This window comes from Strix aluco, chromosome 17, assembly GCF_031877795.1.
Source record: "Strix aluco isolate bStrAlu1 chromosome 17, bStrAlu1.hap1, whole genome shotgun sequence".
In the NCBI taxonomy this organism is placed as follows: Eukaryota; Metazoa; Chordata; class Aves; order Strigiformes; family Strigidae; genus Strix; species Strix aluco.
In genome coordinates this window covers 13,155,073-13,179,628 of record NC_133947.1, presented here as the reverse complement: position 1 = coordinate 13,179,628, position 24,556 = coordinate 13,155,073, and the positions used below count along the sequence as shown (strand labels likewise).

At 45.4% G+C, this 24,556-nt stretch overlaps 1 protein-coding gene across 2 annotated transcripts; it reads left to right on the top strand.

Moving 5' to 3' along the window:
• Window positions 1-234: 234 nt before the first annotated feature.
• On the top strand, window positions 235-21,703 carry ACTR5 (actin related protein 5). 2 transcript variants are annotated; one of them, XR_012625517.1, is made up of 10 exons: window positions 235-633; window positions 1,539-1,768; window positions 2,620-2,789; window positions 3,639-3,856; window positions 4,189-4,371; window positions 6,973-7,095; window positions 7,609-7,748; window positions 8,663-8,795; window positions 10,219-10,713; window positions 19,192-21,703. XR_012625517.1 is itself a non-coding variant. In XM_074843016.1 (9 exons), the coding sequence occupies exons 1-9, from the start codon at window positions 250-252 to the stop codon at window positions 10,474-10,476; spliced, it is 1,839 nt and encodes a 612-aa protein (XP_074699117.1). In that variant the 5' UTR covers window positions 235-249; the 3' UTR covers window positions 10,477-11,315. The 2 variants fall into 2 exon arrangements, 1 of the variants encoding a protein (XP_074699117.1); XM_074843016.1 differs by lacking the exon at window positions 19,192-21,703 and having other exon boundaries at window positions 10,219-11,315.
• Window positions 21,704-24,556: the final 2,853 nt, after the last annotated feature.

Genomic DNA, 24,556 nt, shown 5'->3' with positions numbered 1-24,556 from the left:
GCGGTTCCACTTCCACGCGGGTCACGGACACGGGGAGCTCCCAAGGTCCAAGTTTAACTCGGAGTGGCAGAGGGCGCGGGTGTCGCTGCCTGAGAGGGGAGCTGGGGGGGGGGCAGGCTCCCGCCACCCCGCGGCCCGGTCGCGGCTGCAGCTCCGCCGAGGGCCGCAGCCCCCAGCCGGCGCTGCCGCGGCCCGGAACGGGTGTGGGTGCCCGCGCTGCCGGCCGGAGGGACCCGCCGAGGGCGCAAGATGGCGGCGGGCTCGCGGGTGTTCGCCTTCCGCGACGCGCGCTGGGCCCCCGACCCGGTGCTGGAGCCGAGCGCGGCCGTGCGGACGCCGCAGCCGGTGCCGCTGGTGATCGACAACGGCTCCTTCCAGACGCGGGCGGGCTGGGCCTCCCCCGACCCCGCCGTCCCCGCCGAGCCCCTGCTGCGGTTCCGCTCGCTGGCGGCGCGCAGCCGCGGGGCCCGCGGCGGGGCCGGCGCCGAGACGCAGGTGGGCAACGACCTGGGGAGCCCCGAGCCGCTGCGCTGGCTGCTCCGCTCGCCCTTCGACCGCAACGTGCCCGTCCAGCTGGAGCTGCAGGAGCTGCTCTTCGACCACGTCTTCCAGCGCCTCGGCGTCGCCTCGCAGGTCCCGCGGGCGCGGAGCGGGTGGGGAGGGGGCGCGCCGGGCCCTGAAGCCGGCGGGGGAACCGGGCGCGGGCCTTGAGGGGGGCTGGCGCGGAGGTTGTGCCTGGGTGCGTCGTGGGAAGGGAAGGGGGGGTCCAGCATCGCCCTGGGTTGTACTGGGGCCTTGTGTTGTGCCCCTCGGCCTGGGGGACGAGCCCTGTGTAGCACGCTGTGGTGACCCTGGCCGGGCCAGGTGCTCCCCAGGGGTGTCTTTTGAACCCCACTATTCCCTTAATTTCTTGGTAGTTTTGTGGTAAAACGAAAGTGGAAGGATACAACTGCAGGGCGAGGGGTTTGAACTGCAGCATCTTGGCAGGCTGTGGCTGAGCACCAGTGCCCAGGACCAGTTTTTGAGAAGGCCATTAAGTATTTATTAGTTTCGTATAGTGCTCTTAGTAGTAGTGCTTCTTGACTGCTTGTTTTGTATACCCAAGTGAGTTGAGAATTGCTTCTCAGACCACGAAGCCTTTTGCCAGTGTGACAACACCAGTTTGAAAGCTTTACCTGATGCTGAACTAAACTTCCAGCAGTTTTCACTCTCACTTCACCTCTTCATTGCATAGATTTTGGTTACTAAGATTTTTAGTATTTCGTATACGCTTTTAAAAATCCATTCTCCTCCACCCTTAGGAGCTTGTTCTTTGGTTGAATTAACATTGGAAGCTCTGCTGTAGACAGGACTTCTTTTTTACCCCCTTAAGCACTAGCTATAATTTAACTTACATGATTATAGCCTGCACATAAAGTGCCTTCTCATTGCTGTTTTGGAGGAGTTATCGCTGATGTTCAAAAGAAAAAGCAAGGACAAGTATCCCTGGATTTACCCTTCATCCTTTTATTATTTTTCTTTTCTCTCGTCTCTTACAGGGCTGTGTTGATCATCCAATTGTTTTGACAGAAGCTGTGTGCAATCCTCTGTATTCGAGACAAATGATGTCAGAGCTCCTCTTTGAATGTTATCAAGTGCCAAAAGTGTCCTATGGTGTAGATAGCTTGTACAGCTTTTACCACAACAGAAGGCAGAACTGGCCCTGCAGTGGTTTGGTAATATCTTCAGGTTATCAGTGTACGCACATTTTGCCAGTCTTAGAAGGCAGGTGAGTTCTTGGTGTGGGAAGTTTGGTGCAGCCTCTCTTTGTCAGTCTTTGACTTCTTAACGGTGCAAATACGCATTCCTCTAGCATTCAGTATTCCAGCTCCTGCAGTATCAGGTCTTAATTTATACTGACAAGTTAAAACTAGGTCTGCAGAGTTTGCTAAGTTCTGTGGAACTTTGAATTGAAGAAGCAGTGCTGTCCTTGTACATCCTGTATTTTTAGTTACTGTTCATGCATAGATCTGTACTTTCAAAAGTAGAAGGGGATATTTGCCCCAAGTAAGATCTGGCATTAAAAACCATAGGTTTTAAAGCAGCTTTGGGACAAAAGAAAGTGCTCTGTGAGATTTCTGCAGTTCCTGAGGCTTTTACCATTCTGATTATGCGACTACGTCGCTCTACTCTTTTTTTTTTTTTTTTTTTTTTTTTTTTAAATCCTGCAGGAAATGGTTTTATTATATCTGGTAGATGCTTCAGATTTTCAAGGGTTACACCTGACCTACTGTGAAATGTTACAAAGGTTAAGGAACTACTTCTAGCTCCACTAACCATCACTTCTCTTCTTAAAATAGAGCATTTCCTTGCTGTAGCCAAAATTATTTAATGTTTGGGTTTTTTAAAGCAGAACAGAGTCTTTCAGAAAGTATCTGCAATAAACAAAGCAGTGATTATGCTTGTTGTCTGAGAAAAGGAGGTGTGTTAGATTCTCTGGTAACTGAATCTTTAAATATTTATCTGTGAATATTCATCTGTCTACTTGACCATCTCAGAAATTAAATAATACTGCGGAAAGTGGGTCTGTTTGAACTTGTGGATCTCTCCAATCTCAGTTGTGTCTCTTTGCGTTTTCAGATTGGATGCTAAAAACTGCAAGCGTATTAATCTTGGAGGGTGTCAAGCAGCTGTATATCTCCAACGCCTCCTTCAGCTGAAATACCCAGGACATTTTGCTGCCATCACTCTCAGTCGCATGGAGGAAATACTGCACGAGCATAGCTACATTGCAGAGGACTATATAGAAGGTAGAACCAGCTGTAATTTACCACTAGATAGCGTTCATCCTCATCCAAACTTAGTTTTGTCCTCTATATCCCTTGTTCTCAAGTTGGCTGGGATTCTGGCAGAGATACTCTTTCTTTTGCTTTCTTTATAGCTGTCTTTCTGGTAATCTACCTCATGGGAAATGCTTGACAACAGTTTTAAATTTAACATAAAGATAGAAACAAAAATAAAATAAAAAAAAAAATCTGTATTAGTGCAAATTTCTCCGTGAGTAAAAATTGGGGTTATGTCAGAGGAAGAGAATTTTAAATGAATTTATTTTATTGGTTACTTTATGCTGCCAACAAAACGTTAAATTCATTAGGGTGATTTCTGCATCTGGCCATGTTTCTTATCTGCTTTAAGATTTCCAGGATTTCAGAGGACACTTCTCATGACTTTTTGTGAATTAAAGAAGTTAAAACTTCCATGGGGAATGTCATCTTAAGTAGTGGCCAAAGAAAAAGTGTTTTCTTAAATTTGTCCCTTACAAAAGAGCCTGCAGGAGTCCTGTGATGTGTGAGAACTCTCCTTTACCTGGGGAAGAGAGAAGAGACGTTAGTGTGCACTTCCCACTTCTTAGTACTTTGTGTTTCTTGCATGCTGGAGATCAGAGCACAAAGAACCATGTGCACCGAGTATGAGACTGGAAGCTGGTGCTCTGAGGGGGTAGCTGAATATGGGGACAGCTGCCAAGAGGTGATAGAATCCCAGGCTAGACCCTTGTTGTCATCTTTCTTCTAAGTCTGAACTTAGTGTGGAGTGCTTACAACATGCGAATCAGTGTTTTCAGCCTGGCATAACAGTTATTTTGCTTTCAAAACATTCAGAGCTACAGAAGTGGCGGTCCCCAGAGTACTATGAGAACAACATGCACAAGATGCAGCTGCCTTTCTCTAACAAACTGCTGGGGAGCACTCTGACGTCAGAGGAAAAGCAGGAGAGGCGGCAGCAGCAATTACGTCGACTTCAAGAACTCAATGCACGTCGTCGAGAAGAGAAGCTGCAGCTTGACCAAGAGAGGCTGGACAGGTTACTATATGTACAGGTAATCAAGGCAGAGTTTTCTGTGTGATCTTTTGGGAGGAGGGCAGGGTGCTCCTGGAGCTTTATCAGAGGGTCCTGCATCACTGTAAAGAGGCTACGACTGTCCTGTTTGTTTTCTGATAGGAGCTTTTTAAGGTTACTTGCAAGATAAAAGGGAGAGATTATTGATGCAGAGGATGCTTCCAGATTCTGAACAATACTTTTGTGAAATATTTTGAATGCTGCTGAAGCGTGCACATCATAATATCTAGTAATGAAGGCAAAGTGTCTGTATGCACACAACTGACAGGTAGCCTCTATTGTTCATCACAGCTAACTCTGATCTGTCTATAGGAACTTTTAGAAGATGGTCAAATGGATCAATTCCACAAAGCTTTGGTGGAGCTGAACATGGACTCTGCAGAAGAACTTCAGTCTTACATCAACAAATTGAGTCTGTCTGTTGAACAAACGAAGCAGAAAATCCTACAGGCAGAAGTCAATATTGAAGTAGATGTTGTGGACAGCAAGCCAGAGGTATAATGCTTTCACCAAGTTAATCCTCTTCTTATCTCTGAGAGAATGAAGTTTCTGTGCTTGAAAATGTGCCCCTTCAGACTTTTTTGATGAACTAAGTTTTTCCTTTAACACACTGCAACTCATTGTTAGTTTGGCAGCTGCTTCTCTCTTGCAGCTTTCCTATGCAGCTATAGAAAGTGACAGTTTTGATTTTACAGAGTATGCCTGAAATCAATACCCCGTCTTGTGCTGTTCTGCATTGTGCTCTGGGCCATATCTTACAGTTTGATTCCATATAGTTCTAAGCATAATCTCTAGGCTTCCTGACAGTAGTTGAACTATAGTTATATGAAATCAGTAAGTTTCCTTAAAAATTTCTTGCACATCTTTAAGAAGTTGAAGAGGGAAAAAAAAAATAGCCCTAGTGGGTCAGAGAAGGTACCACTGAAGATACCACTGCTTCCCTTTGTACTTACTCATGGCAGAGTATGCCAGCCACTGTCCTTACTTAAGTTGGACGTGCTTAGATGTTGTAAATGCAGCAGTTAACATAATGATTTTGTTCATACTTTAAACCAACCTCTAACTCTGTTTTTGCATTAATTTGGGGGAAATAAGTGGGCCTGTATGTTAAAGATTATCTTTTTTTTCAGTGTCTGACAATTAAATGACATGGAGTTTTTACGTACTTAACCCTCAAGCGGTTATAATCCTAAAGCAACCATCCTTAAATGTCAGTAGCTTTCCGTTAAAGATATAGAAGAGCGTATCAAGCTTTTTGTTAAAAACAGTATTTGTTTCCCTTTCTGTTCTTCCCTTTCAGGTGCAGAGAACTTTATGGTAAACAATTAACCCTTTGCCTTCATTTTGGCTATTTTTTTTGGTGCGGTTAAGCAGCATGTCCTATTTTGTTTACTTAACAATGAAAGATTAATTGCTACACTTGGTTGTTGGAGTTGTCTTGAGGATGAGAAGCTTATTTGTCTGCTCTGCCAGACTAATACAGGCACAGCACATAGCAGCTGCTTCTAAGAGATGCTCTAAGACTGTTCGTGTGTTTACTTGTAATTGCCTTTCAAGTCACATGAGATAGAGGTTTTTTTTAGTTGTATCAGTCTTTGCTCAGGAAAAGGTAGAGAGGAAAAACAAAAAATTGAAGCATAGAGGAGGGCGGTGCCAGATACAGGAGTATGGAACTTGAGATACAGCCAAAACTAGCAGGTGAGCAGGTACCTGGGTGTTTTATTTTGCCTATCCTTATCAGTAAAGCCTGTGTAAGAATCAGAGTGTCTGCGTTTGAGTGAAATTGAAGTAGGTGATGGCCTTACCATTGTGATAAAGAATCTTTCTGCCTTCTGTCAAAATAAATCGTTCTAGAAAAAAGATAATTGAAAGACTGTTAGCTTCTTGTAATTTTGCTCAGTGGTTGCGCCCAAGTTCCAACATGTCTGTCTTGGATCCCACACTCCTTTTTACTAGGTGTAGTCTCGGACCTTGGAATGCATTCCCAAACCTTTTTGTTTGGTCTGTGCTTTGTGAGAGCACCTACAACTATCACCAAACCCATCTGTGAAGATAGGCCATCCCTCTGTGGCTGTGTAGAGGAGTCCAAGAGCTAATTATGTTGTCCTAGGGTCTGTGCCAAGCCTTCAGCTGAGTTCTATGTTTCTTTCTGTTGCCTTTTTTTTTTTAAAACATAAAAATAAATGGATTTAACAAAGATTAGATGCTGGCGATACCTTCAGGTGACTACAGTTTGTTTGCTGTGACAATGAACACTGCTTAAACTTCAGTTTGAGTAATTGCTTGGGTTTTAAGTGGATGTAAGCTAGATACTTAAGAACGTTTAAATGATCTAGCTTTATCTCATCCTGGTATTGCTTGCTAGATGTTGCAACAAATGTTTCAAATTTAAAATAACAGAAACAAATCTTTAGCACGAAAATTGCAAAGGTAGCATTGTAACACAAAAATAAAGGAGTAATTAAAAAGCTGCTCCTGCTTCACAACAGTGAAGCACTCTAAGATTTTGAGTGATGCTTTTCAGGAGGAAGGAGTTTTGGGAACACCTTCTCATCTGTGTAAAATAGAAGGGCTTTTGGTATACCCCGTGTGCAAATGCTAGGTGGTTGGAACTGTGTGGCGGCTTTGTAGCTAGCAAATATTTGTTTTCCACTCCCACACAAGCAAGGCATAGAATTTATTGGTAATTATAGAGCAGGTAGAGGTGCTGGGAGCGCACCAAGTTTTAACCAGTTTAAAAAGCTTTTTTAATAAGTTTTAGTATGTTGTTATGTTTAGGACGTGGCTGGCTAGAATGCTGGCAGTCAGACTGTTGACTAAGGCCTTTAATATCTGAGCTGGCGTCATGATAAATTTATTTAAAGTGTTTGATTTTTATGCTTTGGGTGAATGTCTGTCTTCTGTTTTCTGTGTTGTTCACCATTTTGGCTTTTGTCTTCAGTGCTGGAGAACAGCATGTTTGGTTTCGGGCATGTTAAAAAGTTGAGATTTGAGGAGATGGGTGTTGAAATTGTTGAATTGTCACCAGAATTGAAGTCATATGTGTGCCTAGCACACCTGAGCTGACAGACCATAATAAACCTTCTCTGTTTCCAGACTCCTGATTTGGATCCATTAGGCAGTGAACAGTCACTGGAGGATGTGGAAAGTATTAATGAGTTTGAACCTTTATTTGCTGAGGAACAGCCTGAAGTTGAGAAGCCTGTTGCTGCAGTGCAGGTTTGATTTTTGTATCTCCACCTTGTGCCAGAGCTTGCTGCTATGATTTCTCCACATGCGAATGTTTGCCTGCTCTTGGAAGAGATGCTTAAACTATCTGAACAGGACATTAAGAGAGAAGTCATCTTGGAATCTTAGCTGATGGTTTAGAACATGAATATACCCACTTGGCTCACTCTGCAGGCAGTGCCTGTTGTGGCAGTGCCGTGTTATTAGGGAAAGAAAGTCCTCAAATTTTTTTGTGTGTCATCCATAGCCTAATATCACATCCCAGTGGATACAACTTTTCAACTTGTGACGTTGAGCCTTAGGATTGTGTGGCACCACACAGAATAACATATAGGAAAACTCCATCTTCCTTGGCCTTTGGAACCTTTTACAGCATGGCCCTTTCTCTGTGAGAGCATTACAACCTGGGTTTTGTACAGAATTGTTTGCAAACCTTGCATATTCTAGAACATTACTGTTCTTTAACATAATTTCCCACCACTTTTCAATCTCATCTTTTCAAAGCCCGTGTTTAACCTGGCAGAGTACCACCAGCTTTTCCTTGGCACTGAAAGAATCAGGGCTCCAGAGATTGTCTTCCAGCCCTCCCTGATAGGAGAAGACCAGGCTGGTATAGCAGAAACCATGCAATATGTCCTCGAGAGGTGAGTTTACAAAGCTACTTGGCACGTACTTCAAAGAAGCTAGCATTGTTTTGATATCAGCTTTTGCAATACTGGTTACTTAACAATAATTTCAGAAAATATGTTTGAATAGTTGTTTTTGTTGGGGTTGAGCATTGCAGGTTAGACATGTCTTCCTGTTCTGAAAACCATCTGTAACTCTCCTTGTTTTAAGTCAGTGGTCTCCAAACTTTTTTGATCGATTAGCGCATCAGTAAAAAATTTTTGAGCACACAGCTCCAATATTTATAAATTACGTACAGGAAACTGATATATTATGTACATTTTAAAACCTACACAAAAATAGAAATTAAAAAAGGATGAGATGAAGGTGAAATAAGCACTATTTGATTTATTTATTTATTAACGGCACAAAAATTATCTTCTCCCTGCACCCCAATGGATTGTCTTGCACACACCGCACTTTGGAGACCCCTGGTCCACCTTGCTATAGAGAGAAATAAGAAACCCTTATAAATATCTATCCCATGAAACAATGAGCTGGCAGTCTCTGTTTTTGCAAGACCTAAATCAGGGGTGACATTTTTGTTATAATATAGGCACACTTGCTGGACAACTATTTCCAGACAACTTAGCATTAGGAAAATGTCACCCCTGAACTGTTTGAACATATGAGATTGTGTTTTCTGAAATTTAAGAATTCCAGCTCTACTGAGTTGTTGATTTATGGGGTGCAGTGCACAGAGTGCTTTAAGGCTTTTCTTCTGCCACCCCTTGATTTTTCAGAAAAATGACCTCAGGTTTTCATACTAGGGAAGTGAAGGAAGTTTCTCAAAATGAATCCTGAAGACAAGGAGTCAGTATTGCCCTTAGCTGTTCAATTCATAGGACAGATGTCCTTGAGGAAGACTGAAATTGTTTTTTGTTCCTGGTAGGTATTCAAAGGAACAACAAGCTATTCTTGTCCAGAATGTTTTTCTCACTGGTGGAAATACAATGTACCCTGGACTGAAAGCCAGAGTCCAGAAGGAGCTCCTTGAAATGAGGCCATTCAAGTCATCTTTTCAGGTACCTGTATTGACATGATATTTTCATGAACAGCCTATTCGTTTGCGCTCAAAAGTAATTTGAGTTGGGAGAGGTACAGAGCGGGTGTACTTAGAGCGTGGGAATGGAGAGTGGTTTATGACAAGACACTGCAAACAGCTTTTTTGACCTGAGAAGATGAAGGTTAAGCAAAGATACAGTTGCTCTTTATGAAAACATTAGAGAGAGTAGGGTAGATGCCTTGGAAAAGGAAAACATGCTTCAGCTAAAACACCGTGCACACACAAGCATGTTTGGCTGGAAATTTGCAGGTTGCTTTCTTAGGATTGGGACAGTTGCTATCTGGAACAAGTGACTTACTGTTAGGAGTAGTTGCTGGGAGAAACTGCTTGCTTCAAAACTAAGTGACATGTTCAGTTTGTTACATGTAATGACTGTCTGGGACAGCAGCAAAAGAGATTCAGTATCTGTGATCCTTTGCAACCTTTTCAATAGCGAGCACAGTACAAGCTGGGCAAGTCCCAGAGTCTGCCATGCATTTTGTAATGAGACTTGCAAGGGTCTCCCTTGCTGTTCAGAAACCACCTTGTCTCCTCAAATCTGTCTCCTGGAATAGAAAATCAGGTTGTAAACTTGGGGAGAAAAGAAAAAGCAGTGCAAATATAATCTTGTGATTCCACAGCCTTTGTTTTGTGCAGGTACTGTATGTAGCTCTGAGCCAGGTGTGACTGACAGAAGCTTAGTTACAGCCATATACTTGGTAGTTCTAGGAAGGATATTGCTTGCAAAGTTTTGAGTGTGTAACTTGTGTCTGTGGGAAGAAAATGAGCGTGTTTTCTTCTGATGGTATTGCTGCTGCTTGTAACTGAATAAGAGCTTCCTTCTTTCCATTAAAATATGGTCCATGTCACTTCACAGATATCACACGTGGGATTTACATGGTGTCTAGACTGGCGAGCCCACAGCTGAACCAGGAAAGCAGTTCATGCTGGAGTAATAGGAGTAGTTTAAATGGAAGTGTGAATCTACACAAGTGGAAAGAGCACATGTGGTTTTTTCCCCCCATACTGCAATTTTTTTAGCCTGTAGTATTCCTCCCTGCTACTTCAAGCAGGGAGGAAGTTTCATTGGAGCACTTGATACTTGTTTTGCAGTACCACCAACTCTTCCAGCATTGGCTTCCAGCTGTGAGGGCTGTTGGTTGTGAATGTGACACACCCATGTGCTTTCTCAACCTCTAGAAACAAAGCAGGTTCACTGAGAATTGATCTCAAGGTGAAAACACACTTCAAACCCATTCCTAACATTACTTTTCCCCACTGAATAATCAGCTCAAACTTCTGAAATTCAGTTGTTTGTGTCATGTACCACTGTAATGAGGGTAAAAAGGGCTTTTCTCTCCTGTGTTGAATTGACATTGTTGTTCTATTTTCCTTCCATCCAGGTTCACCTTGCTTCCAGTCCTGTTTTAGATGCCTGGTATGGGGCTAGGGATTGGGCAGTGGAATACATGACCCGTGAGGAAGGCTGGATAACCAGAAAAGACTATGAAGAAAAAGGGGGAGAATACCTCAAGGAACACTGTGCTTCCAATGTTTATGTCCCTATTCGCCTTCCAAAGCAGGCGCCACGGACAGCAGAGGCATTAGCACCCAGCAGAGCACTGACGTCCAGCGCAGGCAATCCTTGTGAGCAGGTGTAGCACCGCGCCTTCGGCACAGACCCTCGGATGGGGAGAGCAGTACAGAGAAAAGAAGAGTGACTGGTGTGCAGAATGGGCTGTGCGTGGAGCGCAGGCCTCAGCCTAGCCTTGCTGGCTGCTCAGAGAGCACCAAGCATCTCATCCAGTCACTTGAGCGAGGAGGACGAGCCGTGCTGGGGCGGCCACTGGCCTGGTTGTAGCACTTGCGACGCTTCGTGCTGCTGGTGCCCAGCACAGGTGCGTGCATCAGCAAGGAGGAGCACCACAGAAGTGCGTTCCAGAGCAAAACACCATCTTATAAACTTCCATAGTAAGGCTGAGGGGTTTTTGAGAGTATGTGTTTTAGAGCTTTTTTTTATTTAATTAAAGCGTGCTGGGTTTGTAGGGCTGGGCCAGGGCTTGTGCGGAGCGGCTCAGCCCAGCAGGCGTCTCCCTTGAGCGGCGGTGCGTGGCGGGAGGTGGTGCTGAGGCCGGGGGCTGATCCCTGCCTGTCCTCCTGGGGCCTCCTGCACTGCCCTCTTGTTTGATTTCCTTCCTGAGACACACTTTCTGCTAAACCACCGCAGAACAAGCAGCAGGATTTCAGATACTTTCTGATTTCGTTTCTATCAGTGATATTATTATGTCTTGGGCGGAACTGGAGACCTGGTCACGTAAAGCACTGCTGAGCTGTAAAGACAGAACCCTCCGTAAAGCGCAGTCCTGAAGGACTGCCAAATCTTGTGCTGTCCTTAAGTGCTTTTACAGGAGTGTGGCTGAGCAAGGCAGCTCTTGACTGATGGGGCTTTTTTATCAAAAGTTGTTTTAGCAATAAAACAAACTTTTTGCTATACCACTAACTTACGTGTTTCAGTGATTTGACCTCTTTAAAGAGTACAGCAATAAGGATGTATTGGATTGGTTGTGCCTTGCTGAAAAATGCAGGTTTGCAGCCAGGCCCCTGTCCTGCTGCACAACGTACTCTAGCTTAAATCTGACTGGGGATTCAGGTGCCGCACTGAACAACTTGCTATTGCTTTCCCAAAAGAGTAATCAATACTAAATGCTGAATTGAAACCTAAGCGCACTCCATTACTTTGGCAAAAGCTGTAAACTATTAGGCTGGAAAAGGTAAGACTATGGGGAAAATATCAGGCTGGTATAAAGAAGGTGAGGAGGTGGTGGCTTACTGGCCCCAGGGGCTGCAGAGCATCAAGGTAATTTGTCATCTGGCAGATTCAAAACAAAGGACATGAGGTGCTTGTTGGTGCTGAAGTGAGGAGTTTGTTGCCACAGGATGGCAACATTTCTGGATTCAAAAAGTATTACCCAGATCTATGATTTAAAAAAAGGAAAATCTGCTATCAAACACAGAGGTCTCAACGCCTGTGTGTAGGAGGTCTTGCCGTGACGTATTCCTCCGCAAGTGTATGAGGGAAGCGTTGTTACAGACCTGCTCTCTTACACGGCTCCTGCGGTGCCCAGCACTGGCTGCTCTCGGGTGGGGTACAGGTCTTGGTGGACTTTTGGCGGGGTCCTAACAGGCTGCTGAGCAGGAGAGGAGGAGGAGAAGGGAGCTTGTTGCCTTAAGGTAACCTCAAGTTTGGACTATTGATCATATCCCTATCTGCCTGGAGGCGTACTAATTTGCAAGACCATTAAGGCAATTCTATAGGTGGTAAAGAATGTGGAAGAACATGCTGTGCTGAAACATGGCAAAGTCACACCCCACCCAAGTGTATTTTCTGATCTCGTTCTTGTCAGTGACCTGGAGTAGAGTATATGATGTCCCAGTGCTATTTGACCCCTTTCTGACGCATCTTTAGCTATCACGGCAGAGTGGGTACTCAAGATACAGAAATTTGTTCTCCTACTTGGTGTTGGTTGCTAAATAGATAAGAGGGTGTTGTGCGTAAAACTGTTCCAGAATGAAGGCCTAAAAGGGTATCTGTAATGGATGGTTATATTACTTTTAAACGTTTGGCCAAATTGTGCCAACCACTTCACTTGCATTAATTCAAAGCAGAGCTGCCTAATTCTGTACAGATCAGCTGCATAAACAGCTTCAAGGAAGCATAATTTTATAATCTCCTCAACATTAGCCATTGATTTGTTACTTTATCCCCACAATAGCTAGAGTAACTAAGGAACTTGGACAACGTGATCACAGTCACAGGCTGTTCTGAATGTGCTGGTGGGCATTCAGTTGCGTCGAGTAGCACCATGAAAAGCGTGAACGTTGCAAAACGGGATTAATGTTACCATTTAAATTCAGTTCCCTGATACAATTTGCTGTGGTGCTAAATGAGCATTGGTGCTGGCAGGAGAAAAATGGAAAAAGGGTGTGGTGATGAGGGCAGGAGGACACAGCCGTGTTATTTTTGGCAGTAGTGTTGGTCAGAGTCCTTGTGGAGCTCCATCACTGTGACACTTGTGACAAGGTTTTCTCATACCCATGTGCAGAATTTGGTGTTTTTTCATATAATCGGTGCTCACCAAACCCAGAAAGGGCTTGCACAATTTCTTCTGTGGCTTATGCCACCTGAGAGGGGAGCAGGCCAATAATGCACCTGCTTGGCTCCTTTTTAATGGGACTTGTAATTGTGTGAGGAGGAGTAGGAGGAATTGTTAGAATGAGAAAACTGTTTACTGAAAAAAAAGAGATCATTGTGTGGACAAGAAACTTGAACTGACACTGTGAGGGCCTTTGCCGAGTGGTCGTAGGGCCGCTGTTGAGTGCGCTGCTGTGCAAGCAGCCTCAGAATCTGTAACGTGTTTATCCTGGTGGGTCTCCTCCGAGCTGACAAAGTGCAATTGCCAGTTCAGAGACGGTCAAGTGGTTTCCATTTGGTCCTCTGTATATTAAGTTCAAAGCAACCTTATTATACAATACAGTTATCACCTAATTCAGGTCAAAGAATACAAAAAGTACAAGTTGCAATTTAACAAGCTTGGTGAGCTTGGTCTACTTAATCTAAAAGAGAGCTCAAACTGGGTTCCACCTTTCACGGGGTCCCTAAGACCTGCTCCGTGTGGAAACACCACGTCAGTGAGAAGCCCTGGAGACTAAACATAGATCACGTGTTTAATGTCCCAGATTTCCATTTGAGCTGCATACGAGCCTTGCTTTTGGTCTTCAAGGCTTCTTATGTTTCCTGTGTCATAGCAACTTCAAACACTAACCGTTCTTTGCTAAATCTCTGCTAGGACACCAAGATTAGAACTCTTTGCTCCAGTTATTAATCTCCGAAATACTTAATGCGCTGTGTAAGACAGCGTTTCAGAAGAAAGAGAAGATGGCCATGAACTGTCACTTAAAATTTAGGATTATCCCTCCAGAGACAGCCTGCAATGATCCTCTAGCAGCCAGTCATAAACCAGAAGTTTTGAAGCTTGTGTGGGATGAGCAGGGGAGGGGAGAATGCTGTAATGGATTTAACATTATCCCCAAAGTCATATGGTGGGATTTCCACCCCGGTTTGATACGTCAGGCACAGAGCAGCTGTGCTGATTCCCATTGCTCACTCCCACTGCTTTGTGCAGATAGCAGGCTGGTCCCTGAGCATCAGCTTCAACAAAACTTCTCAGGTTTAAATGGCTCAAACCCCCAGCATGGTTTCCTAAGAGTTCTTTAGGCTCCTTTCGCTCCCTCTTTTCAGGTACTCAGTTTCCTATATTTAGTTGACAAACACCTTTTCCCCTCCTTGTTCATCACAGGAGCCCAGCCCTATCTCTTAGGGCAGCAAAGTGCCTTAGTTTCAAGTTTCTGTTTTTGTTTTTTTTTTTAATTGTATTGGGGTTTTTACATCCTTAGAGATCTTTTCTTACTGTTTTTGAGTGCTGGGCTTGGTTTCCATTTCCTAATGCAGCAGAGACCATGATGAGAGTACTGCACCGAGAGTCAGGAGACCTGGATCCGTTTGTGTTTGCTCATGACAAGCCGTGGCTGTTGGCTCTGACCTCAGTTCTGTGCCTCAGCATCTGCAACACCAAAGCTGAGAATGGTGCTTGCAGAGGGTTTCACAGAGTGCATAATTACTGTAGAAGACAGTAAGGGTGGTGGGAAGGCTGGAAAGGGCTTTGTGGGGAAGAAGGGGAGGTCAACTAAAATCATGGAGAATAGGTCCATCTATGCTTAATGCACAGTTGAGTCAAGTAAAAGGTCTTCAAACTACACATTGCCTGAAGCTGGAAGAAGTATATGGATGGTAAGAATCCCTCCACGCAGGTATGCTTTTATTCTTAAGCAATTGCTATTGACCACTGTCAGAATATGAAGTAAGCTGGATTCATGGTCTGACTTGGAAGCTTTTATGCTCTTAAAATTCCTGGGTTTAAGCAGGACAGTAGTTTTTTAGCTTTTTATTTATTTCAGGACTGAGGTGAAGTATGAAGCAGCTTCTCCCCTCATCTGTCAGGAAATAGATGTGCTGTGCTGATAAGGAGGGAACCTTTTATGTTGCCAGTGAGATTCTGTGAAGGTGTCCAGTTCCTGTGCTCCAGTAGCCATAGTCAGGCTGTTACACCTAGAAGAAGCTCATCCCTGGGGAAGCTCGGTGCACTGCTCTTGGCAAGTCTGGCTGGACAAATGAGCTTTACAACATGCTGGGAAAAAGTGTGACTTTATTCAAACCTATGTCAAATGGATTCCAGAGGAGAAGACACCTTTGGAAAGCGTCTAAGCTCATGTTTGAACTACTTGGGAACACGGTGGATGATAGAGAATTGGACAGCAGGAAGACCGTGGTACACTGGGTGCCTTGTGTGCATGGTGGAGCTCTGGGTGGGAGAAGTTTTGAGGGGTGATGGCAACCTGCACACCCAACAGCCTCACAGCTGCATGGTGGCACATGGGGGTGGCACATGGGGGTGGCACACAGGGCTGCTGTGGCACTTTACGGAGTGCCCTGATGCTCAGGAGGGGTAGGAGGCTGTTGGCTGCAGCTGAGGCCGATTTTCCGCCTTTTCTCTAAACTATAACCCTATTTCTGCACTGCTTCCTGGAACGTCCTCCGTGCCCCTAAATGGCTCCGTACGCACAGTGGGAAAACTGTCCCCTACGAGCCTGGGAGGCTGGGCACTCGCTGCCTTGTCTGAGGCTTGCTTGGAGATGTGTTCGAGTGTGTGCAAAGAGTTTTTGGGTAGTCTTACCTTTCCACTAAGGATTTCAATGTGGAGATTTTGTTCTTCAGGGTGTTCTTGCTCTCTTCAAAGGACAATAGTAATAAATAAGAACTACTAGCCTGCCTTGCTGACACTTGTTTCTGCATTTGAACAGCAGCCCAACTGCATTCAGATAAGAAACAGCCTGTTGGTCTGATCTTCCTGCCCTGCTTTGTGGGCTGGCAGGGACTTTCACAGGGCTCCTCCACGCAATTTTAGAAATAACTTCAGTTGCTGCTAGAATGGCCAGAAGTCCCCTGGGGCACATGGGCCCCCTGTTCCTTGTGGGTGAACTCCCCTGTCACCCCTCTCACCTTGAGCACCACCTGCCTTCCAGCGTTTCGTCTGCTACGCTTAGATAAATCCACCAGATCTAGAAGCCATCAACTAACACTCTGTCAGCGCTCCAGAGGCAAAATACCTTAAGAAGGTCCCAAACAGTTTTCTGAGATGTATCCACAGTGACATGCCCTTGGGACCCCACCATGCACAGGAGGAAGGTTGTCACAAGGTGGATGCCATCTGCCAGCGCTGGGTCTGAGCTATTAGTAAGCTTCTTGCATAACACCTTGCATAGCTTGTCTAGTGTTAGGAAAAGCACCTCTGATTGCTGGATGTGGCAGTGTTGGGTGGTTTTTGTCATCTTTAAACTTAGTTTTATGTCCCTTGGGTTAAGCATGTGCATTAGCACGATGCTTCTGGCTGGCATGGCTTCTCAGCACTGGGAAATATATTTCAAATCCTGATCCTTACATCACTTTTTTTTTTTTCCACACCATAGCTTGGTTAAAATATATCCCACTCCTCCTCTCACCCCAGATTCCTGCCACATACCTGGCATTCCTTCATCCTTAATGAGATGAAGGAGTGGGGGATTTCACCCTCCTGGAATTCTAGAGGAATACTAAGTGGGTTTCTCATGAAAAGCCCCATTTAGGGTACAAATCTCCCTGAAAGATAGTCCCCGCACGGCAAACCTTGCTTTTGCTGGTAACGGTGAACAGAGTTTTTAATTCATTGTTTGGGCCTTGTTGTAAGTATTGTCATTGATGGAGATCGCATTGGAGCAAGCTTATGCTGTTGTGGATGAAGCAGAGGAGACTTCTATCTCTGCAAAGGTAGTGGGAGCTCTGCAGCCCAGTGGAACTCCTGGGCTGTTGGCACTTGAAGTTTTACCAGTCGCTGCAATATGAACAGACTCTCCATATAGACAAGGCGATGTTCAAGGTTGTTCAGTCAAAATAGTTTTCTGCCAGGCTCAGTCATTAATTTACCCTAATAATCATAAAGCTGCGTTGAATCAAAGGTTCCTCCAGCCTGGTCCTGGTAGTGACCTCCAGGAGATGTCGAGGGAGGAGTATAAGAATAGGAGCAGTAGCGGTGTGTGTGTAAAACAGGAAGAAGATTGTAAATAATTACAGCTGGTTAATACTACGTAGCCAGGGAGGCATGCGAACGCAGTGCTCCCGGAGTCTGTCTTTACGCAGGATCCATCACCGTCGCAGTACTCTGCCCTCTGACATGTGTTGAAAGGACAGGTTAAGGTATCCAAATGACAGAGCTCTGCAAGGACGTGGGTTTTGGAGTAGCAACACCCCACTGGACTGTGAACATCCGCTTTGGAGGCACTGTGCTGTGTTGTGGATGTTCCCCAGCCTGCAGTGAAGCTGCTGTGGTAGCCCCAGGCCATGCCCAGAGGTGAAGGGCTGGGGCAGGACACTGCGTCTGGCCCTGCCTCCTGCTTTGGGAGAGGGGCTTTACTGCAGCTCCGCGGGGCGGGTACAGAGACAGAAAGAGTCCTGGGTCCTGTTGTGGGGGGGGGCCCGAGTTGCTTTTATCCAGCTCTGCAGTGGCAGAGGGCCATGGGCTGTTCTTGCTGCTGAGGAAACAATGGAGAGGAAAGCTTTGATTTCACCAGTGATGGACACCCTCCTGCTCAAGGGTGGTGCAGATGGAAGGAACTGGGGGCCAGGGCTCATTTTTTTGCTTTTATCCTTTGTTAACCACTGGTAACTTCTTGTTGTGGGAACTGCTGTGACCTCTCTTTAGGTTTTGTTTATGCACTTTGGCTGACATTGTTCACAGCAGGGCTTTGATATTCAGCCCCGGGAGTGTCCTCTGGCCTGGGAACAGGAAGAGTTGAGCCCGGCTGCCCGCAGGCACACTCCAGCCCGGGAAGAAGGGCTGGTGCCCTGCCGTGGTGGCACCACGCAGCGATGGACCTTTCCATCGCCTGGGGAGGACAAATTAGTTGTACTGTCCCCAAGTTGATGACTTGTGCCCTGCATCTGCCCTCCTCGGCCCCAGCAGTGTCCCGTGTCAGCAGCAGGCATGGCCCATAGCTCTTCCTCAGGCAGGAGCAGCTGATGGTGCTGCACTGCCAGCGGGTGGAGAAGATGCGAGGAAGAATCTGGCATTTATAGGAATTTGCTGTGTTTTTCTAGGAAGACAAGAACTAGGAGGTGGCAGAGCTTTTGTACTGGGTTCAGGCTGTGGATTCATGCCTGGAAGAGCTGGGAGAAGCCCAACACGCGTGATCTGGGGAAGCTTTGATCAGGTCTCCTGTCCACAGTGTCCTGGGGGTGCACCGGCCACTCCACCGACCCCTGTCCTCAGGGCTCAACTGAGACTGGAAAGGATGATCCCCCAGGTCCCAAGGGCTTCACTTCCCAGTGTGATGTAAAACTTACACGTCCGTACCCTTTGCTGTTCCTGTTCACAGGAGGTTTTGTTTCTGCCCCTCACTGCCCAGATTGATTTATCTGGGTGTTGAACAAAACCAACTTTTATAATGATGTAAAAATGGAGGGGATAATTCATATTTATACTACCCCTGAGTCCATTCTCTTGAATGCAGTCTAAAAATCCCAGTGAATACTGTTTTTCACAACACAACAGATTCCCCAGGCAGCAAAGACAACAATTCCCAGGAGCCATAACCCCCTTGAGCATGTTTACTCAATTCAGAATGCACTTTATAATATTATATCACCTTCAACCTACTCTGCTATTTTACATACTGGGATCTGAAATATGTATAAGCACTGGTTGTGCCGTATGCCTTGCAGAGAGATTGGAAATGAGACTAATTGCAAATTTAGCGAGCTATGGATGGCAGTTTTTACAAGCAGTCATTGTTTCAGTCACAGGAGCCAGCAGTCACAAACAATTGATTTTATCAGGTATCAGAGTACACCCTTACAATCTGGGAAGCAGGGCTCATTGAGAGGGGTTTTATCTCGAGCTCCAGGCTTTATGGGGAAGGTTTAAGTAGACGGTCACCGTTTCAAGGAGAACTTTAACTTTCAAGTACTCTCCAATACCCACTGCATGGGCCGGCAGCAGAGGGACTGAGCTACACGGAGCCACAGGGGAAGTGGAGCTGGTTCACGTGTGAATGTCCCTATTCTGCAAGAAGCGGATATTAAGAAAACAAACAAAAAATACCCCCTAAAACCCTGCTGTTCTGATTTGGAACCCAAAATAGCAATTTTGCATTTCCTATAGAAGGAACCCCCCCATGACTTGTTCTGAGCAGTTATACTGACAATTTCCTATTTTTCTTCCTTCTAGAAGGGTGTTTGAGCAGCTCCAGCTCTTGAATTGAAGGAAGTCTTTTCCTGAAGTGCAGACAGAAATGCTGCAGGGTTTTCTGGCTCAGGAAATCAGTCCTCAAATCTGAGGCTGACTTCTTTGGAGCCACAGACACCAGAAGTCCCCACCAGGCTGGTAGAAACACAGCAAGTCAAGCCCTGCAAGAAGTGACAATTTCCATTGCTCCAGCTTTGCAGACTTCATGTCCTCTGCATATTTTTGTTCACAGGCTTTGTCAGAAGATGCTCAACCAGGCTGCCCCTTCCTTTTTGAAGAAGTCACTGTGGCTGAAATCTAGGCAAAAAAATTTTAAAAATCTAGTTTTGTTTCATAGGTGTCCTAAGGACTTTCTTGAAATTAAAGCAAAAGTATGTATATTTTGAAAGTGTTTTGCTCCTTCATGTTTCTACTTGAAAATGAAGAGTTGTAGCTCTCTAAATGTGGCATCAGTTCCTTCTGAGAGGTATAATTTAAACATTTTGAACTTAAGTGCAAGCCTTTAATGTCATAATTTCTTAATACTGCTGCCACAACTGTTTAGACATATAAGCCATTTGATTATAGTTTTATGTTAAATGAGGAACCATAATTAATATGATCATGTTTAATTTCTTCCTTACTGAACATAAAGAGAGAATAATTTCTCCAGAGAAAAGAGAGTTTCCTCAAATGACTAAATGGAAATATTTTTTAAATAATTTAGCTTTTGGAAAAAGAAGTTTAAGCTGTTAGCTAGGATAGAGGCAGGGTATAAAATGCAAAATGCCTTGCTTGAGATGTGGAGAGAGAATCCCAGGGAGCCTTGTTTCGTGCCTGCAGCATCCCCCTTCCCTGGCTGCAGACAAGGTGTGGGGGGAGCAGTGGGATTTTCCCAAGTCATCCCTTTTCCTCCTCCCAGCACCATTTCATGGAAAAGAGAATGAAAAGCCTTTGGTTGCCAGAAGTCTCCAGAAGACCTGCTCCATTTTTCACTACTCTCTCCCATTTTTGCCTAAGCTACATTTACTAGCCATTTTGGGAAGCAGAAAATTTGTAGAGAAGTAGAAATGACCCTGCTGTCCTGCCCAGCCCCTCGCCGTGTTCTTTTCAGAGCTGCTCATAGCTGGTGCACGTGCACCACCTTGGCAAAGGCTTCTGAAAGGTGGGAGCCGGAGCGCACAGAGGCATTTTCACCCACCTCCAAGTACCTGCACATCACCAGCGTGGCCATCTAAATCGGGGATGCTCTGGAAAGGTGCATTGGTGCATCTTTACAATTTGCACTTTCACAAACCAGGGGGATCCTCCACGCCAGCACCCTGCCTGCGGCCGAAGCAACCCATGCGGCTGGCACCGTTGCCTCTCCCTGCAATCCCTGGTAAATCCCACGGGATTCACAATCCAGAAATGGTACTCCTGCACAGCACAAGTTCTGCCATCAAGTCCTTGAGGCTGGGAGCAGTTATCTTCTCCTGGCAGAAATTCAGCACTAATGACTTCAGCAGGAGCAGAGTTAGGTGGCTGGAACGTGCTTCACCTGTACCCTGATACGATGTGCCTGGTCTGCACATTGCTGGTTCACTTCTGAGCTCTTAGTCATCACCCCCAAGTTTTGATGCAACGTAAATACATTTGTGCTTTTTCCTTCTACGTAGCTGCAAGTTGACACCCATTTATCCACCTCTCCAGAGGAAAAGGCTGCTATTAGGCCCGTGTTTCACCTCTGAGAGAATACAGCTGAGCAGGGTGTCATCAAGAGGATGTTGACACAACTTGTGCTCTAGAATACGACCTTCAAATTATTCTCTTAAAATTCTGAATGTAAAGGGAGGAGAGTGTACTGCAAGCTCTCTGTTTCTGCAGGGCTGAAAGAAGAAATAAGTGCTTATTTCTGCCTGCAGTTGCTCCCTGAGCTGATTCCCCAGGAGTACTTTGGTATGAAGTATCCCTCCCAGATCTCTGCTGACATTATTAGCAATAATGGTCAATTAAGTGTACTGGGAAGGAAGAGTGATGAACAGAGATGTCAATTTTAGCACTAGCAGGACAAAAGAAAATTAATGTTTGCTGAGCAGAAAGGATTTAAGACCCTAGCAGGGAAGGGAGGAGAAGGAAAAACTGTAAGCCTTTAAAGAAAGAAATATAGAAAATATTTAATGATGCTTTTTAGGGCTTGCCAAACAAGCAAAACGCATTATAGCATTTTCACCTGCTGGCTTACACGGATTTGACTTTTGATTCACAATTATATAATGTGTTTTGCAGCTCAGGTTTTAAGCAGGGCCTGAAGGTAAGTGGATCCAGGGGCCATTGTATTGTCAGGGAGAGGAATGTGGTTTTGTGCTCTTGATAGAGGTGAAAATTTGCAGCAGGTCAGGTCTGGGCTGCTGAGGGATTAGGTCTGTATCAGCTCTCAATGCTGCCTTAAGGCAAATTGAATTTTTCACAGAAAAGGGAAAGATGAAGGGGAAAAAACCCCTGCAACTTAACTAATCACCTGCCACTAAATAAAGCAGTATGAACTATTCACCACCTCCACTTTGCTTTATAACATTACTGCAGTAATTACATGGCACATTTGATTGGAGCATTTGTAATCCTTGTAGAATAAAAGTGATTCTGCCCAGTTCTGGCTCTGCTGGGTGTTTGGCTGATGGTGGGTTTGAGTTCTTGGTGGTGGGATCAGTTAGTGGGTGAGGTGTGGGCAGCTCAGGGGATGGGTTTTAGCATGGGGAAAATGAACATGTGGGGTGTTCAGCTGAGAATCACAGCTTTATCTCACAGGGGGTTTATTCTCAACCATGTAATTTCAGAAATTGTGGGTCTGTTGACTTGCATTTGCTGATGGCTGTTGTTGGAGAGGTAGGAAACAGGCTGCCTCATCCGAAACAGGTACTGCTCCTCTTTGTCACTTGTTGCTTTTCCTTCTGTATTGGGGCAACCCCAGTGACATCCCACCCCAGACACTCACAAGCAGTGCTTTAACTCCTGTTAGACCCCTGACTCAAATCCCTGCTTGGTTTAAGATTTGTGGGATGGGTGGCTGCTGAGGGTGGGATTTGAATGGTGCTTTTGCTGGGCAGGTGTCTCTGGCCTCTGTCTCCTGCTGAGCAGAGCCGCTTGCAGAAATCCTGCAATGCTCGCAGACTCCCTCTGCCTTGCTTGGAGGAGGTTCACTCTAGGTAGAAGATACATGTTTCCAGACAGAAAACAATAGGAAAGAAAGCTGTAGACAGGTCTAAGGTGATGTTCTTGTAACTCTTGAATTAAGAGAAGGCTTAATGATGACTCTCAGACAGTGTTTCCTACTGTAGCTTCTCAGAGAAGAATTACCAAGAGAAGGGAGGGGAAGCATCTCCCCAGGGATCACCAGCATCAGAACTGTTTCCCTAACTCTCAGCTGGCCAAAAATAATATGTAGCATGGAGTATCCTGTGTGATGCTTTGCTTCTCCTGCTGAGGCTGTTGATCTTCACCCCCAGAAACCCTCCCATGCTGTTGCCATAGTCATGCATGGCCCGGCTGAATTCTGGAGGTGGTTAAGAGTACTAAAATGGAAAAAGAAAAGCCAGCGAGCTGCTTTAGCTTTGCTTTCTCCTCTTGTTTTGATGTGTCTGTCACAGTGTGGACAGCAGCCTGGTGGCCCCATAGAGCATTAATATCTCTATTGCAACAGCTTTGGCAGCGCTGCTGAATGCGCTGATGAAACCAGTGCCTGTTTCTCACAGGCTTGGTGCCAAGGGATGCTAGGAGGTCAGGGACCTGTCAGTGATGGTGTGGGTATGTTAAGGCTGGGGCTGAAACAGAGTATTCAGGTTGGACAAGTTTAGTCAGGTGTGCCAGCGACCTGAGCACTTTCCTTTATGGTCCTGCCAGTTCTGCGGGGGACTGGCTGAGCCGCAGCCTGGCAGGGGCCGTGCTGGCCACCACTGCTGAAGGGAAGGGACTGTCATCTCTCATGAACGCATGTGAAGGGGGACACTGCAGAGGACAAAATGAGCTATTCATGTTGTTTTTCTCCTAGTGATGCCGTGTGTTCTGAATGCTGGGTTGATCTACACTGATGTGTCTGATCGTGGGTCTCTGATGACACTCACAAATCTGGTTTGATGGCCTTGGCACGTCGTGGAAGGCATCGGTTGGTTGGACTTTAAGGAGGGGAACTGGATGATTCACTCAGTGGAGAAGAGGTGGAAGGGTGTTGGCTGAGCTCTCAAGGGTTAAAGCTGCTGAGGCTTCATTATGTTGTGTGCAATGTTAGAGCACTTAGAGCCTTGAATAGGAGTCTTTTTGGTTATTTTTAAATTCACAGTAAAAAGAGGATTCCTGTAGCACTTAGTTGAGATGATCAGAGGACAAATAAGGCTGTGACCCAAGGCAAGCCTGGAGCCAAGGAGGTACACATCTCCAGTGTATCTTCCTCGGGGATTTCAGCAGATTCAGCTGTGTTCCTGCAGCCCCTCCAGGCAGGGGCAGCTCTCATGCCTCTCCAGTGTTATTTCAAGAGCTCTTGGTTATCTCTAACTTGGGTGTCCCCCAGGCCATAATGTCACTCGCCATAGGTGTGTGAGAGCCAAAAGAAACCACACTGACTTTTCTCTTCCAAAACTGCTACATGCCTGTGTCGAGCAGAGACAGCGACAGCATCAGCTTTCCAGTAACAAGAAATTTATAGCAACCCATTAACTCCTGTTCTTGTCTTAAGAAATGAAACGAGAGCTGCATGCTTGAACTAGTAAAAAGAAGCAGAAGAGGATTTTTCTATATCCCTCCCTACACCTTATAACTGAGAACAGCACACCTGAAGGCTGCAGCCCTCGCACTCCCAGGGGAGCACGGCAACCTCTCCCCAGCTTCAGGCTGGGCTCTGTGAGGCGGCTTCCAGGGCTTTGTCCACGTGAGCCTTGATATCTGTGCCTTCAGGAGAGCTGCAAACTGTGACTTTCTTTAAAAAAAGGGAAGTCAAACCTGAAACTTCTGTTATGTTCTGTGGGTATATGTATGTTTGTTTATATATATATATACACACACACCTGACTGAGGACTTAAAACCTACCACATACGGCAAAAAGCAAGACTTTGACCCTTGACTCATCAGAGTTGATACTTCAGGACTGGGCATTACTAGTAAGTGATGGGTCTGATAATGAGACAAGGCTTCTGTTGATGTCTGTGGGAGCAGACTTAATATTAATTGCTTTTGGAAGCCTTACTTCTTACTTTGTTTCAGATTTAGATTTTTTTTTTTACTGTTTCATGGTCAGGGATAGGAATATCTCCTTGATACAAGGTAACAATATTTTAACATCAGACTCCTGTAGTGTGGAACCACAATTATTTCTTGGGGTGTGATTTAAGGCACAGC